At 41.0% G+C, this 18,230-nt stretch overlaps 1 protein-coding gene across 5 annotated transcripts in view; it reads left to right on the forward strand.

The window, feature by feature from the left end:
• Positions 1-16,480, forward strand: part of LOC147888645 (uncharacterized) — a 157,400-nt gene extending 140,920 nt beyond the window's left edge. The window contains exons 1-4 of one of the 5 annotated variants that reach the window (XM_087392826.1): positions 5,813-6,064; positions 6,208-6,330; positions 13,973-14,162; positions 16,191-16,480. In XM_087392826.1, the coding sequence (XP_087248952.1) occupies positions 5,863-6,064; positions 6,208-6,330; positions 13,973-14,142 (495 nt within the window). In that variant the 5' untranslated portion in view covers positions 5,813-5,862 and the 3' untranslated portion in view covers positions 14,143-14,162; positions 16,191-16,480. Of the gene's footprint in view, positions 1-5,812; positions 6,065-6,207; positions 6,331-13,698; positions 13,865-13,898; positions 14,402-16,190 lie in introns of those variants that run through there. The other 4 variants (XM_087392825.1, XM_087392829.1, XM_087392828.1 and 1 more) reach the window with 4 other exon arrangements.
• The last annotated feature ends 1,750 nt before the right edge of the window (positions 16,481-18,230 follow it).

Consider the following 18,230-nt stretch of genomic DNA (forward strand, 5'->3'; position numbering starts at 1 on the left):
ATAATCATCCTTATTATTAATGCATCCTACATGGAAGGTGAGCACATCCTCTACCTAAACAATTCATAAATACCCACTAAGCTATGACACAATGTAATGTTCTGTTGTATGTTTGGATGTGTTGCTTTTTACTTGGAAAGCTAACCTATGTTACGCTTCTTCCATGAAATGCTAGATTGTTGTCTTTTGTTACAATTGTCCTTTCTAATGCTGTTCTTTGCCTCCTATATGGAAGGCTAGGTACTTGGGTTTGAAAATTATTGCCCTTTCTAATGCCGCCTATATGGCAAGCCAGCACTTCTGTCTCCGACATTTCATGATGTCCCCCTAGCATTTTTACTTTGTAACATGCAATTATGAATCTGGATGGGTCTATTTCTCCTAGGTAAAGCATGTAGGCATTACCTATCTACCCATTTAAAACTCTGTTGTTCTAACAACTAGTTTTTTCTAGATGGTGGCAGGTAAGTGGACCTCGACCATGGAGTATTGGACACCTAAAAGATTCAACTTTGATTTCTTGATTTATTTGCAAGCTTTACATACTATTGGAATATAATATAGTGATCACTTGTTATAAGCTTTTAAGGGCTTTGAGTGCCATGTTCTTGGGGTTTTCTTGTCCCCCCCCTCCCCCCCCCACACACACATAGAGCTGACAGAGAGATATTGAGATTCACCAAAGAAGTGTTTAAGAGTGGGGCTGCTAATGTGGGAAAAATCGTAGCTAGGTTACATAGCACAATCTCAACAAACTACACACATGAGAAAAGATCTACAGAAACATCACGTGTAATTTTTGATCTCGATATATTGCAAGTGAGTATGCTCTATATTGCAAGGGGTCTCATCCTTCTCTCTATAAAATCAAATAGGCCTTTCATCATCACAATTGTGAACAAAAGTTAATTGCTCTATTACGAGAGAGAGAGAGAGAGAGAGAGAGAGAGAGAGAGAGAGAGAGAGAGAGATGCCGAGATTCACCGAAGAAGTGTTTAAGAGCTGGGCTGCTAACGTGGGAAAAAATGTGGCTAGGTTACATAGCACAATCTCAACAAACTACACACATGAGCAAAGATCAACAGGAACATTGCATGTAGTTTTCGATCTCGATATATTGCAAGTGAGTAGGCTGCTAACGTGGGAGAAGCTATGGCTAGGTTTTATAGCACAATCTCAACAAACTACACACATGAGCAATGATCAACAGAAACATCACACGTAGTTTTCGATCTTGATATATTGCAAGTGAGTATGCTCTAGATAGAAACAATGGGTTTCGTCCTTCTCTCTATAAAATCAAACAAGCCGAATTGGACCACGCATGCACCAATCTTTTCATGCCGATTACATGAGAAAAACTAGGTTGTGGATGATGTGGTTTTAAAAACTTGAGTTCCATTAAGTTTGGGTTGAAATGTGTGATTCTAGGCATTAATTTTGTGACGTTTCCTATAAATTGTATAAACATATTTGTTTAAACTTTTTGTTTGTTTTGACAGTTTTGACATGCATTACAATACTTTCATATAATTATTCTTCAGAATCATGCCCTTACTTTCTCTATGCATGGGCACATGCAACGTCCCAAGCAATATTTGCAAGGGTTTTACGTAGGTGGTGGACGTCGTAGAGAACATGATAATAGACTCATGATGGGCAACAAGCGAGGGAGATTTGAAATATGGTAGATTTTGCCAAGTATAGCATGAAAAGCCAATGGAGATGGGATTTACAATCTTTATAGGAGTCCTCTATCTTTCAACTGATATTACAGGTGTCATAACTCCTACTGAAGAACCTAACGTCTTTATTTCTTGGCCTTGCAAGTTTTCCATAAACTCTCATGGCTTTGCCATGGGTGAGTATATTGGACCCTACAACAATGTTATGTTCATGAGCATGCCATGGGTCTGCACCCTTAGGGACCTCTCCAAGTTCAATTTTAATGTGGCCATCATTCTTATGTGTTGATAACTCTAACAGGAATGAATGGAAGAGACACTACCTACACGAATGGCTTCTCCATGAGAGTATCAGCGAGAGGTTCAACCCTCCAGATGGATCGCTCCATTTGCCCTCTACAAGATCTGAGGCCTAAATCTTAGACACAAATGGTTGCTTGAATCAAGTGGTGCCAGCCTTGAGAGGTCTTCAAATTACCAAAGAAGTATCCAATCAGATATGTGTCAATCAAAAGAATTAGGGACAATATGGTTGTACTAGATAGCAGAGCATGTACAACTATGGAAATGAGGATCATGCCCTTCTTCAAGAAAGAGCAAAATCGTCAACTAAACCACACCCACACCCTATGGAAAGAGATTACAGTTGACAAAGTCAAATTGTTTTATTTTATTTTTTTTCCAAATGCCTTGCAGCATGATATGCAAACACAAATTACAAATAGACCTCATCGTTCCCCAATTCCATGTGAATGGAGAAGCAATTCACTTCATTGACACATCAACTTATGCAAGATTTACGTAGTTAAAAAATTCAAGGGATTTCCTTATCCTATACATGATGGGTTGTGGTAGATTATAAATCTTTCCCTTGATTTTTTTTTAATTGTGTAGTGGATTTGCAGTATGTTGTGTGGCTACATTGGCAATAATGCATTTTTTATTGCATCATGTAGGGGAGAGAACATAGAGGAGAGAAGCTATAGCTTTTAGTCCTAGAATTGGTAGGGCTAGCTAATGTTTTTGTGCAAACTTCATCAAATATGTGTCTGTATGTGCACATATGCATATGTGTGTGTGTGTGTGTGTGTGTGTGTATGGGGGGGGGGGGGAGAGAGAGAGAGAGAATGCATTTGCAGCTACCATTTTTGTGACTTTTTCCATGGTAGTTTCAGAATGTTTGTTGCTTCACATTTCTTCTCCTTCACATTCTTTACATTCTCCCTTCCTTTAAATTTAAGATCCTCGAAAAGGTTCACAAGGGCTGCGTCCATGTGTGGCCAAGGGTAGAATCCTCAATGAATAAGCAATCCATTTCCCATCTTACACAATTTATAGTTATGCAAAGCATGCATACAAGCAAGAGCTCATACCATGGTAATAGAGGCAGGTTTTCTACAATTGATATTTTTGAAACTTGAACTGAGGCATAGTGATAATTCAGGCCACCCTTTGGTAGTGGCATTGTAAATCACTATGTGCTTTTCGTGAGTTCTTGGTATTTTTGCTACATGTGTAGCCTTTGGAGGTCAAGTGAGGTCAAGTTGAGGAGCACTCACAAGAATCAGAGGTCTAGAAAACTCCCATTAGGCATCTGTCTACCATCTTGGTCTAATGTGTCTTCTTAGTCTAACAAGCAAGACGAGGATGTGTTAGCTTTGGACTTGTATGCTTGGATGTCATGGTAAGGCATCCAACAATACAGCTTTGCGTGATGGAAGAGGGGAAGCAAGTTCAAAGGAAGTTTAGGAGAGCATTGGAAGTCTTTAATGTGCCTACATGGAGTACAACTAGATTTTGCAGCAGGTAGTCTTTCCATCGTGAAGCAAAGTAACTACTAACTCAAAATTGAAGTTGAACCCTTCTATTTTATGAATTCTTTAAGAAAAAAAGAGAATGAGTAAAATAGTGGACATGAGACACGACACAGTGTCCGTTAGGACCCGATCCTCCCTGCAAATATCAGGGGTGGTGATTTATTATTGATTTTGTGATGTCCATATTTTGGAAGCTGAAGTCCAACAAATACATGAATAAGGCGATACAATAACTAATCCTCGTTGTAGTTTTAACAATATTATCACATGGACTACAACCATATGAGTAAAGGTGAAGTCATCCTTCAATCTTGCATCCATCTTGGATTTGCTTGCTCCCTCGCACCGATAACATGCATCAAACGAGAGGAACATTGTAAGAATTCATATTAAAAATAAGAATTTTTGAATGGACCAGTAATTGAAAATATTTATATTATAATATATAATATATGATTATTATAACCACACATAGTGTGGGCAAGGAGGCAGCACCCTTCCTTCCCCAAAGAGTTATAACCCGAGGGAATGGGCCCTTCCCTGGGTGCCGAGATAACATCGAGAATATTAGCGCTAAGGATGAGTCTCGCGAATGGATAAGCAATTGGCATATTACCTGAATGTCAATAGTTGTAATTGTAGTTGAACACCGAGAAATAATATCCGAAAAACTTGCCAATGTGACCTTGAGAGGATCTACGTGTGTCCTTGAGCGGGATGATTCCAACATTCTCAGATCGTTTAGTAGACTTTGGACAGCACAAAAAGACAACTATCATTAGAGGAAGTCCGAAGTAGAGCATGCAACATGCTCACTCTCCACTTAGCTAGCGTTACGTGCCTCTCTGACCTCAGGAAAATGGGGGTTTGATCACTGTAGTAAGTCGAGCTTGTGAGAGTAGAGCATAAGGTCATCGCCAGGCTCTCAAAAGCTTCACATGCCAATAAGCCCAAACTTGCAAATCAAGTATCTCTTCAAATCGAATAGGTTTGAAACGTTTATATAGTCTTTTTATTGTGAAAAGCACCTATATGCTTTTAGTGCTTTAGTCAAAAGCTCAGCTATTACATCAAACAAAATCAAGGGCATAAGATGAAACCAGATCAAGGGCTTAGATTCATGACAAGTGGCTCAAGGGGGTGTGAGAAAACCCAAACATCTCCCTAGGCTACTTGCCGTAACAAGTAATAACTTACATGACTTTCAAAGGTATATCACATATCCCATAAACAACCGTCTTACGTTCCTCATAATTTGGTTCCCTAAAACTTTTTGATTTTGATTGTACAAGGATGCACCTTATCACTCAGCATTTCCCTCTAAAGGACAAAGGTACCATAAGAACCAAAGTAACTTTTATTAATGCTAAACCTTTCTTTCTTGGCCACCTCTGCAAAATAAACTTTTGGCTTGTTCTTTTTCTTCTTTTTTACAGTGTCCAAGAACAAGACCTTTTCACCTTCCCTTGGGAGTACATCAAGCTTTAAGACATGCCTTGGTTTTATTGAACCAAGGCATAATTTTATCCTATTGGATAATATTTACAAGTTATGGAATCCATAGGATCTCCACTCCCGTTGAATCATCAACATTCTCCATTGGCCTTTTACGTGCCATAAGATCTCCACGAGCTAGCTTTTACGTATCAATAGCTACTCTTGTCGTTACTCATAATCCTAAGAATCATCCTTCTTCAATCCCCACAATCGTCCTCCTTCAATCTGATACCTAAACAACGCTAGTAGCACATCCCACCATCCACTCACAGTATTCCACGCAAAAATTTGAGGATGCAATAACCACCCAACATCCATGTGTAAGCAAGGGTGCCCACCTTCGGAAGCCTCCAGCGACACCTACATGAAAAGACTTCAAACCCCATTCGACAAACGGCAAGCCATCAAAGATTATTATAGCAGCATTGCCACAACAATAGATATGACCCAGTTGAATTGTAGAGGGCTCTCTGGTTTGGTCATCATCATAGATCGTAGAAATGGCCTTCGTTGTTCGTGTTCTAATGAAAAACCTAGATACACTTCCATCATAAAATAAAGCTAAATAAATTCATACCGTTAGATTTGCATAAAATCAACGTTCATGATTGTGACAAGTGGCTCAAGGAGAGCTCAAAAGACCCAAACTTCTCCCTAGGCTGCCTGCCGTAATGACCTTTCAAACAAAAAGAAAGAAGCCTTTGGCTATTATGTGTGAATGCAGGAGCAAGGTCTCTTGCCAAGTTGTTGCCAGCTTGAAAGCATGTGGCAACATAACTTATTCCCATGTTGAGCCCGACGGGGGTCTCTAGCCCCTCGTAGATGGGTCAAGTTACTCGTAGTATCTTATAATACACAACAATATGGAATCCAGTCACAAGCATGGCCCTCGCAAGCCTCGGTTTTTCAACAAGAAGACCAGACTTTCGTATTGGCAGAAGGCCGGTGTTGTCGCTGGTCGGCACCCTAGGAAAGACGCTGCTGGAAACGTTGTTTGTCACAGGCTTACAGGCTGCGACGGCTGCCTCTATTACAATTACGACCACGTTTTGCCTTACAATAAAGGTCTCTCATTATGTGAACACACCAATGATCCTCCCTAGCAGCTGCAACGGCTGTGGTAGCTAGACAAGCGAGTGGGATTTTCTGAGGACAAATCGTTGTTTCTGCCTGCGACAATGTCACCAACGTGGTGTTTTGTGGGACAGGTGGAGAGACAAATGTGAAAATTTGTCAAATTCTTCAAACACGAGTAAACCGCTACAAAAGCGATAAAAAAGATTTACAAAAAGAGGAGCTTGAACACTACTCTTGCGATCTGAAGTTTACAGGTTTGTTCTATCATGTGATGTTTCTACTTCGAGCTACCAGTTCACCATTAAAAAAGCCTTGGCAAAGATTTTTGAAATACGCATTATGATTCTGCTGCTTTTGGTTCCATCGTCTGTGTCGTAGTTCTATCTCACGAAAAGAGGATAAGTAGTAAATCTCTTTGGGACCCAAACACTTGTTCCTGGATGAAGTTGGTTTGGACCTTTTGTGGTGCATAGCTTGGGGCCTACTTGATCCCTTTGTTACCGCTTTGGTTATGTTATATTATAGTCTTCTTGGGATCAATGCATCTTTTAAAAACGTTGCTTTTTTAAAGAATAAAAGTTTCAAATATTTCCTTTCTACAGGTATGCCATAGTAGCTAGTCCCTACTATGCGTGATGGAGTTAATGGTTTTCAATCTTATGAGTGACTCTGGTGAGATTGAAACTACACTATGTTGTGTTTTTAGAGGATGAGTTTGGGAATGCTCCTGGATTCATCTAGGTATATGCTTCTACCATATTAGCAGACATGCAAATTTCACCTTGTGAAGTTTTCGTCCAAGTTGCAGCCAGTTGGTATTGCGATAATTCTTTCTATCTTAAATGGTGTGTTGCCCTATCAGCTAGATTTAGATTTAGATGCTCATTTGGGAGAGACTAAAATGAAATCGTTTAGACTTCACAAGCAGTTGTAGCTTGAATGAAGAGATTTGGACTAATTTTTTATTAGCCTTCTCCTTTAGTGCTAGCCTTCGTCATGGCTGAGTTTGCCCTTCACCTCCGGAGTGCCGACAGAAACTCAGTACAAAGACTTTGTATAAATGGATGCTCAAGTATGTGTGGGTGTGTGGATTTGTATGTGTGAGAGCATACTTTTATACTATGGTCTACACCCATTGTTGGGCGCTGATGACATCAGTGGGGATGTCATAGTAGCTAGTCCTTGTTATACGTGATGGAGTTTATGGTTTTCAATCTTATGAGTGACTCTCGTGAGATTGAAACTGCACTATGTTGTGTTTTTAGAGGATGAGTTTGGGAATGTTCCTGGATTCATCTAGGTGTACATTTCCTTTCTACAGGTATGCTATACATATTTGTGGTATGCTGAAATTATGCAATTCATGTAATATAGCCTTAAACAATGCATATTCTACAAAGTACTACTTGAAGACCAGTCAGTCCACATCCCCAGTCTCCACCTCAGCACTTAAGAGTGAACTTTGATTCACTATTTGAAACTTTTGATATCAATTTAGGAGAGCCGATACCCGAGATGATAAAAGTTAAAAATCCAAAAATCTGTAGTCAAGAGTCAAGTCTTGACTTATTACAATCAACAATTCAGAATGTCATGATCCAATAATGCCAAAATCTCCCAACACTGAAGACCGCTGCATCAAGGAAGAGAAGGAGGGACTGAATTGGACGTTGGATTTCATGTGAGAATAAGGGGGGGAAGGCCTTCTTTTATAGGCTTAGCCCACCAATTAACGGGATTGCCCCCCCTTGGATTTTGGTGGGCTGCATGGGGGCTGTAGTTCCTGCAGTGACAAATGGTGCCATGGTCCATGCATGGCCCTCCACGTGTCCCCACAGATTGCCATGTGGCTATGCCTTATCTTGGATCTCCATGTCTCTTGGCATGCTTCCAAGCCCACACCCAAAGCTCAGGGAACATTCTCTTGAATTAGTCCTAGGTCGGTATGCAATATGTGCATTGATTGGTCCCATGATTGGGTACTTAGGTGGGGTGTGGTTTCTCGATGTCCCTCTCAAGGAGAGGTCATCACTCTTGTAGGGCACTAATGCCCATAACCCCAAGCAGGGGGGTCCACCCTCAAATGCTAGACCTAGTTCCCATTAACCTAACTGACATAGTAGGAAAAACATTTCTTTATTATTTTACAAGCATGCTTATTGAAATACAAAAAGAAGAATTACCAAGCAAGTGGATACATGTTGTTGAAGCAGAGTGACATTCCCTCCGTCTTTTATTCAGTTGTCCTCAACTGAAATGCTTCCTTATAAGCATTCATGATTTCAAGAAACTCGTGAAACATAGCTCTGTCCATCCATTTGGCATCTGTGGATGGGAGTCCTTTGAACTTCAAACTTCTTGCGAGTCTTTTTTCGTCTCCCTGTGGTGAAGTTGTGGAGAATGATCTGCTCCGGGATCAAAAGGATCTCATTGTCCTCCACTTCAGGTGGGTCTTCCAACGTTGGCTCTTGGGGTGGTTCCCCGATGAAGAGTTTCACCAGGCTGACGTGGAAAACATTATGTATCTTTCAATGGGGTGGAAGACTCAGCCGAATTGAAACATCTTGAATTATGTGTAACACCTTGAAAGGACCATAATACCGAGAATAAAGCTTGAGGTATATCCGCTTATGGCCCACTTTGGTTTTTAACCTGGCTTTTTCAAATTTCAGCAATACCTACTGACCCTCTTTTATTGTAAATACCCTCCGTCTGTTATTTGCAGCTTTTCGTTGTTTTTCCTGCACACTCTGGATGGCTGCCCAGATTGTGGCATAAGTAGAGTCATAGTCCTCCACAAATTGATCACCGGCAAAGATTCTCTTTAGTTTGCATGAGTGGTGTTGGTAAGGATCTACCATAAATAATCTCAAAAGGAGCTTTTCCAGTGGATGGATGGATAATGTTATTATAAGCAAACTCCACAAGAGGAAGGAACTTCTCCCACCAAGATTTTGATTATACATATAAAATTTCAGCAAATCCAAGAGTGTACTGTTAGTAACTTCAGTTTGGCCATCTGTTTGAGGATGAAAGGCTGAGGAGAAACTTAGGAGAGTTCAGATTCTCAAACAGAGCCTGCCAAAAGTTACTGGTGAATTTGGAGTCTTGGTCTAATACTATAGACTTGGGCATTCCATGGTGCCTAAAGACGTGTCTGATAAATAAATGGGCAGCTTCGGGTGCCTTAAGATTCTTTCTGCAGGGGATGAAATGGGCTTGCTTGTTGAAGTGATCTACGACTACCCAAATCATGTCATGGCCTTGATTTGTCCTGGGGATTCCTATAATAAAGTCCATGGTGATGTGCTCCCATGGCCTTTCAGGAATGGGTAGAGGCTGAAGTAAAACTTTGGTTTTCCTCTCTCATATTTGGCTTTTTGACATTCTAGACAAGCTGCAATGTAGGCAGCAGTATCCTTTTTCATATCAGGCCAATAGAAAAGTCTTTCCATGGCTGCAAAAGTGGCCACAATTCCCCTATGGCCATCATAAGGTGGGTTATGGCTTTCTTCTCTCACTTTGGATCTAAGTTGCTTTGTGATGCATAGCTTGTCCTCCATGAATAAATAATATCCATCCCTTAGGTGGTAGGCATGATGGGTGCCTCCAGTTTTTAGATGTGCCCATGGCTGAGAAAAATCAGCATCTCCCTCATAGAAATCCTTGAGGGCTGTTAGCTCATCACGATAGGGGACTGAAATATTATGAAGTAGTGGTCTACGAGAGAGGGCGTCTGCCACTATATTCGAGTGTATTGGATCTGAAAATGAAATGATTGCAAAAAAGTATACCACTTCATATGTCTCTCTCTAATCAGTGGTTGAGTTAGAAAATATTTGAGACTTTCATGATTGGTCTTTACTAGGAAATCTATCCCTAAAAGATAGTGTTTCCACAACCTTAGAGCATGAATAATAGCCAGGAGTTCTTTTTTATAGATGTCATAGTGAAGCTCAGCATCTCTTAGTGTCATAGTGAAGCTCAGCATCTCTTAGCCGTCGGCTTTCAAAGGCCACTGCATGACCAAATTGGGTAAGAGAAGCCCCAAGGCAATCGCCATTGGCATCAGCTGCTACTAGAAAAGGTTTACTTAAATAAGGAATGATAAGTACAGGAGCTGTAGTTAGGGTAACATTTAAAGCATGAAAGGAGTCCTTTTCTTTTTGGGTCCATCTAAACTTCAGACTTTTCTTAGTGAGGTCATGTAGAGGGGCTGCAATTTCAGCAAAGTGCCAAATGAACCTTTGGCAATATGAGCATAGGCCCAAAAAGGACCTTACCTCATGAGCATTCCTTAGGTCGGGTCATTCTACAATGGTTTGTATCTTGGCCGGGTCCATACTGACACCTTCACGTGATATGATGTGGCCAAGATAGTGGATCTTAGGAAGAAAGAACTCACTAATTGATGTGAAGAGCATTTTCAGCGAAGACTTGGAATACAATCTTTAAATGCTTTTTATGCTCTTCCTCATTTCGGCTGAAAATGAGGATATCATCAAAGAAGACGGCTGAGAATCCTCTGTAATTTCTGAACAACTGTTCCATCAGCTAATTGAAAGTGGCTAGGGCATTGATGAGGCCAAGTATTCATACAACCCGAAGGTCGTTTGGAAAGCTGTTTTATGAATGTCCTCAGGTACAACTTGAACTTGATGGTAGCCACTTTTGAGATCTATGCGGCTGAAAATTTTAAATCCTCCTAGACGATTCAAAATGTCATCTATTCGACGAATTGGGAAGCGGTCCTTAACTGTCTGTTTGTTTAAGGCTCTATAGTCTATGCACATCCTAAAGGTTTTATCCTTCTTCTGGACTAGTAAGACAGGAGAGCAGAAAGTGGAGCTACTAGGTTGGATCAATCCCTTGTCCAAGAGTTCTTGTACTCGTTTGAAAATTTCATCCTCTTGGGATTGACTGACTCTATACGAGGTCTATTTGGAGGTGAAGTGCCAGGAACTATGTCAATTGTGTGATCTTCTGGTCTTTCAGGAGGGAGGTGACTAGGGAGTTCTTGAGAGAAGCAGCTAGAGAATTCCTGAAGAAAATCTAATCTTTCTTGTGTGAGAGGATCTAGCGTTTCTTCTCTTGTTTTCGTATCACATACAAACACAAGGAAAAGCATACTCCTTTCTTAAGTAAATTGGAAGATCATGCATGACTTACCAGAAAAATAACCCCTTGAATCAATGTTTTGACTAATGTCCAGGTAGATTCTCTATTATTTGGGTCCCACCTAGGAATTCTACTCTCTTGGATTTGGTTTTGAGAGATCTATGGGTTACCTGTCATAAGAGTTCAACCTGAGACTCTTACTTTTTGGAGCCCAATCTAGGATTATCTATCAGAACCTAGTCCGGCTTTCCTACTGGATTCCATCTGGGTTTCATTTGGAGCCTAGTCCATGTCTTCAACCGGATTCGTGTCTGGGTTAACCTCCAGTATTAGGCTTTGCTGTGAAGTCTGGATTAGGGCTGTTCCATCTTGTCCTCCTCATATTGGACTCACATGTGATGCATTGATCAACAAGTGAACCTCGATAAATCTCATAGCATTCCCTAATTTTCTTGACGATCAACAAATGAAGGGAGAAATATTTTCCAGCTACCGAAGCTGCTATTGGGTTATCCATTGCTTCGGTTATCCAATTTTTGTATGAACACTCGGCCCTTGGCGCTTGTAATATGACTCTGGATGGCACAGGAGATCTCTACCAACTTCATGTCTTCTAGGATGCAGCGCAACCGCAATGACTCGTAGGATGCCATACACGCTAACTGGTGTTCCGCCTCTATGAGGAAAAAGCCACTGTGGGTTGCTTCTTTTTAAGCGATGGGATGGTTCCAGATTCTTGAACCAAGCCATAAAGTAATATCCCGATGTGAACCGTTGCATGTCCACATGTATGACCCACTCCGGTATGTGATACTGTATCCAGTGGTACCCTTCAGGTACCGAATCACGCGGTAGTATGCTTTCTAATGCGTCTCCCTTGGGTATAGTAGACCTCTGACCAGCTGTTGATACAGGGTTAGATGAGTGCATTCTTCCTTCCCCGACCCCCATTGGAGTAACTACTGGATCGCAATTTCCCATCCGAAACTGCTTCAAGATCTCTAGACAATATTTTTCTTGCAAGATGAACGTGATGCCTTGCTCTTGCCATATCTCAATGCCAAGTAAATATGAAGAAGGCCAAGGTATGTCACGTCGAACTCCGTCTTTAACTGTGTCTTCACTCGTCGGTTTACTCGTTGTGATTGCCCGTTATGATTAGGCCATCAACATGTAGGATCACCATGAGCATCTCTGTCTCCATTGCGGATTGCCTATCCGGGTTGTCCTTTGCTTCTTCAAAGGACCTTGGCTCTTGGATCAGTTTCATTTAAGTCGAGATCATAGCTCACTATGGGCTTGTTTCGAAGTCTCGATCACGTCTAGGTTGATCACCACCTTTTGGGTTGTACAATCAGTAAGCCTTGGACTCCTTAGTGTATCTGATGAAGATACACTTCCGGCTTCGTGGGTCGAGCTTTGTTCGGGTGTCGTTATGAACACGAACCTAGGCATCGGAGCCAAACACTCGATGTTTGATGATTGGATACTTCTCCGAATACACCTTGAGGTGTGTCTTTCCCTTGACTACCCTTGTTGTAGTCCGGTCCGGGCTTAGTATTCACCTCAAACATCTCTTTGAGTACCTTCCAAGCTTAAGTTGACGTCTCAACTAGTTGCATAAGAGGAAGGATGATTCACAGTTTTTCCAATGAGCTTCCATGTGGCTCTCCTATGTGGATAACATACCCATCCAGGGCTACATGAAAGGCCTCCACGACTCATGCATCAAGCCCCATACAAATCCTAAGGTGTCAAGCCCCGTTGTTGTCCTCATTTGGGGGATCATATGTGCGGCATTGACCTATGGCCTCTAACATCCAGTGTGTAAGCGTTGAATGTGACAATAGCAAGTCAAGTTAGGGTTTGCAGCCATTTAGTGATTAGGTGGAAAATCACAATGCGTGCACATTGCATCTAATTTTTCTAGTAGGACTCATGAATAGGTTCAAAAAGATTCCAGAGTAGGATTCATAAATAGGACCTATCCTTTTACAGCATTGACTTTTGAAGGCAGTTTGCAGGTCTCTTTCTCAGTGACCTAGATATGCAGTAGTAGTATTGATAGAGCCACAGTAAACAATGTGCATATAAGTCTATTTGCAATCTTGCATATTCAGCACTTGAAGATAATATTAGAATAGGCATAAAGTGTAGAGTATTACTAATGATGAAAGCTTGTATCCACTAATTCAGCATGAAATTCAGCATTTGGAGATTCATCACAATGGCCACTTATGACTCCGTTATCTCGTTCAATCATATACACCGAGACATTTTGCATTTGATGGTTTTAAAACCCTTTTTGGCTTCCAAAAGCGTGGAAAACTTCAGTTTTTTAAATTTTATATGTGCACAGAATATTTGTAATCTATTGTTCAAGAAAGGCAAAACAATTGTTGTTGTCTGTGATAAATGGATCAATTTATTTTTGAGTTTGTGGTCTCGTTTATGAGATATGATCCTGCTTGATTTATTCTGCTGAGGGTTTTGTGAAATTGCAGAAGCCTTCATGACGAAGAGAAGTAGCTTCTGCCATTGCTTTGTTATGTTCAGTTTCAGTCACATTGCATTTATACAAACTTTCCCTGACTGCTCTATAATTTCTCAAAGATATGGTGAATCACATGTATAGCTGATTAGCTTATAAACTTTCCCTGGCTGCTCTATATTTTCTCAAACACATGTTGATTAAGATTTGCAGAGACATTCTTGTTTACCTTCTCTTTTGTTTTTCACAATGCGGGGGGACTGGGCTTGAGCAATGCTTTGCTGCAGACAAGGAACTCGATATCATTGAGATAGCTGTGTATGGAAATGTCATCCGTCCAGGTCTTCACTGCAAGTGCAAAAGTGTTGGGGAAACTTTAGGAATTGCTCTTTTGAAAGGCAAAGGTCCTGATATTGCATCATGCAAACTTCCCTACAAGGCTCCAGCACAGGATTGAGGAGCTGATTGTGTGCACAAGTACGTAGAAGCTGTCATTATTAGCACTCAAATTCAAATAAAAGTCAGATGATTGACTGTTTCTATGTATAATAAAACAATTTCTGTGAGCACGTTTTCAAAAAAACCATTCCGTTTTCAAAAGCCATTCTTAGGGGTTTGACTTCTGTTATCCAAGAAACAGTCTTCCTTTATTACTTGGGCTGACAAAGTACGTTTCTTAAAACTTAAACCAAATGAATATCTAAATATTTAAAAGAAAAGGGGCAAATTTATGGTGGCTCTGTTTTGTTGGGTAAAAGTGATTTATTGTTGCATTCAATGGTGATTCACACTTGAGTCTTTTTTCTTGTTAACAGCCATACTGCTGGTTAATTTTCAGGGAATCCTTTTTTTTTAATCAAGGAAAGGTTTGCTTCCAATCTTGCAGACATATTCTCTTATCTTGTCATCTAATTTCGGATGCCTGGGGTATCGCCACACTATTCGTAGACTGCCTGAACGGAATTGGCCAAAATTTTAAATATTGTGGCCCTCCAAGTCTTACGAGAATGGCTGTAACAAAGGTCAATTCTACTTAGAAAATTTCTAGTCTAATCAGCCTCTCAATGGCTTTGTAAATAAGTAGTACTTTAGTAGGATGGCCTAATGTTGCCATGTGGCATCCTAGGGCAGCCATCCCATAAGCATGGTGGTAAATTTTGTCCAGGCCTATACCTTTAAAGGGGGCCCTGCTATACTAGGTACTCATACTTTGACTGCAATCTAATGAACATCATTTACAGCTGAGCCTGTTTGCTCTAAGCTGAACCAGGACTCTTCTCCCTGGCTTGTTGCTTGGGCAGCCCCTCATAAGCCATGGATTCCCTCAAGTTTTTCTGGTACTTCGCTAATGATTTGCTAATGGATTCTCATAATTACATGCTGTTCTGTCCTTTCACTACTAGCTGCTACCTCTAGGGCTAGTTTAGCTAAAGATTAGGGCTTAATTAGCGAGGTTGTGAGTTGGCTTAGCTACATTGGTATCAGATCACTTTCATGCGATTTTGTGGTGAAATCTTTATCATTTCATTCTGAAAATTGGAGCACCAGCTCTTGAGCCTTGGGCCTACCTTTCTGCAAAAATCTGTTGTGGCCAGGTGTTTCTATCTACGTGATGCCTTAGATTATCTCGAAATTCCAACCTGCTCAGAATTGAATGATTCATACATCATTGTAATCGGGTTGAACTCTTGATCATAAGCCCTAAGCTACTGATGCGAAATTCCAGCATTTGGGCTAGAATTGCTCGAGTATATGTGACATAGGCAGTTGTACTTTTCTGTAGCGATCAGGGTATCTACTATACCAAATGATGTTTTGACTGCAGCTAGGGAGTAGTCCCAGCTGCGGCAAACTTTGTACCAAGTTTGGGAATCATTTGGGCTCAATTGGGCCGGAATCGCCTAGGTATCTATGGCGGTATCTTCATCTACAGCAATCTGGACATCTATTACTTTAATTGGCATTTTGATCGCATACAGGGAGTCGCCCCAGCTGCAGAAAGCACTGGTCCAGGTTTGATGGCCATCAGAGCTCCTTTGCCCTTTCATTTGCCTTGAAATTGGTTTCCAGGAGGCGCATTTTGTTGACAGTTGTTAATACTAGACTATAGACAATGAAGTTTGGGGCTTTTAAGTTCTATATGCTATTCTGCTCTATTCTATTTGCATTTGATGAAGATTGAGCCCTCAAAGATCTGAATTAGGACAATCTGTGCAACTGTCATGTGGAGAGTGAATCTGCTGCCCTGGCAACTGGCATTATACTGTTCTGGCAAAGTCTACCAAACAGTGTGTCTACAGCACAAACAGGACCTAAACAATGTTCTAAACTATGAATTTATTGTTCAAACATTGTTCTAAACAGTTAGAGACAATGTTTTCACTTCCAGTTGGATTCAGGTTACTAACATGCATCTAAGGAGGTAGTCATAATAGGAAGCAAGAGATGGGAGATCTTGAAACCATTCCTTAAAGAGTGATGTTCTAATCTTATTCCATGGGGCAGGTTGGTTTGGCTTCATTGGGCAATGGCTCCATTCAGGGAGTTGAAGAGGAGGGCATGGACCATAAGGATGTCCCTAGCTCCTCACATGAGCAAATATCTTAAGGGCAGGAGCAGATCAACAATGGTAATGTAGATCCTATATTGCATGTGCTAAGGCCAATGGGTTAGGATGCAGAATTCCTTTGCAATTATGAACAAAAGGCTTGAACAGCTCCGAAGAAACCAAGTTTATGAAGGAAAAAAGCACATGGAACAGACTCCAAGAGATTCAGATGCTGATAATGTCACCAAGTTGTAAATACTACAAGTTAAAGTTCCAGTTGACCATTTATTTAATCATAATTAAAGAGTTCTTCGTTTATTAGCACTGCCTTCCAAGCAGCGCTCTAGCTACATTTTTGTTAAAAAGTGTCTCACACACTTTGTTGCCGAGTGGCCCCCTTCTATTTTGGTTCTCTCTCTCTCACACACACACTCACTCACACACACTTTCTTTTTTTAAGAACTCTATCTCTTTCTCTCTCTCTCTCTCTCTCACACACACACACACATAGAGTTTGCAAATCATTTGAACTTTCCTATACAGAGGCATCCATCACAGGTGTTGCAAATTAATTATTCATTCATCTTGACAATTGTTTTCCTTTGACAGAACCAATTTGAAGGCAATGCTCACAAGTACTTGTACTCACTTGTTTAATTATGTTCAAAGAGTTATCTTTTGTTGGTCAAAGTATTGACTACGATCAAAGATACTTAACTCCGGTTATGTAAGCCTAACCCCGGTTAGGGAGACTTGGCTTAGAGTTAACTACGGTTAACCAAAGAGTTGGGAGTCTTGGCTTAGAGTTAACTACGGTTAACCAAAGAACCACAAAGCTGACTTTGTGTTGACGTTGGTCAACGCGACTTGGCTTATGCCAAGAGGATTAACTATTAACCAAGATGTGCCAACTTCGGTTGGAGAGACTTGGTCATAATTAAGGCGCTTCAACTGTCAGTCAAGCCCCTTAATTATGATCAAGAGGATTGACCTTGGTCGACCAAAGAAATTATTTTATGTTATGTGAACATCGCCCACAACAACTAGGATTAGTCCACATATTATTCTTTGCATGCAAAGCGCTAACCATTAATGGGAGCCATAGTTGTGTGATTTAGTTAATAATTGCAAGTACCAAGAGGCTTGAAGGCGCAAATCAATATGGAGGAGATCACCCCGTGAAGTGCTTCGAAGACTCAAGAGTTGCCCTTAGGTGGCATGTAATTAGGAAAGTAGTTTAAAATTTGACAATTGGCATGTTGCCAAAGAAATGAGCTATGAGCTCTTTGTAAAAGGATTCACGTATGGATTTTTGTAAGTAGCTGAAACGTTGAACTCTTGTAATCAGTTTTTCTTATCAAAAGCAATAAAATCCTTCGGGGAATCCAGCCCAACTGTTTGTCCTGGGCCCTAATGTGTTGCATACAGAGGGAGTGAGAGAGAGAGAGAGAGAGATCCAGAGAAAAATTAAGCTACGTTGATTTACGAGGGGTTTTGTGTGGAGAGAAGTTTCATTGGTGTCATAGCAGGGCATGTTCTCCTTCTTAAGGGAGCACGGTCCTTAGTTGACAAAACGCTACGTTGCTAATCTAGAGCGATGCCATTGAGTGTCTGTGCAGGACAGATCGAGGAAACAAGGGTCAAGTTCCACGGTTTAGCACGTGATAAACGTATGGCAAATCGTCTTCGACGGCGGAAGTCCACACACGAATTTTTGTGTTGTCCACGAACTGGATAGGAACGGGTATGGATGATGGATCAGCGAGAAATGTTGGCAAAAGCGCTTCTTAGGCGCTTGGACCAGTACTGATGGGTGGTGATCCTGAAAGATTCCCGTTTCGCGTTGTTCCTGTGAAGCGATGCTATCGCGTGGCTGGTGATGCTGTTGCGGTGCTGCGAGCGAGGCTTTTCCATGGGTGAAACGTACAGAGAAGCCTTCACGCTAGCGCAAGCCTTGAGGCAGCGCAAGGTCTGGAGGTGATTTCGCTGCCAAACAG

This window comes from Dipteris shenzhenensis, chromosome 21 (assembly GCF_047967505.1).
Source record: "Dipteris shenzhenensis isolate YYH24624 ecotype China chromosome 21, Dip_SZ_1.0, whole genome shotgun sequence".
NCBI lineage: Eukaryota > Viridiplantae > Streptophyta > Polypodiopsida > Gleicheniales > Dipteridaceae > Dipteris > Dipteris shenzhenensis.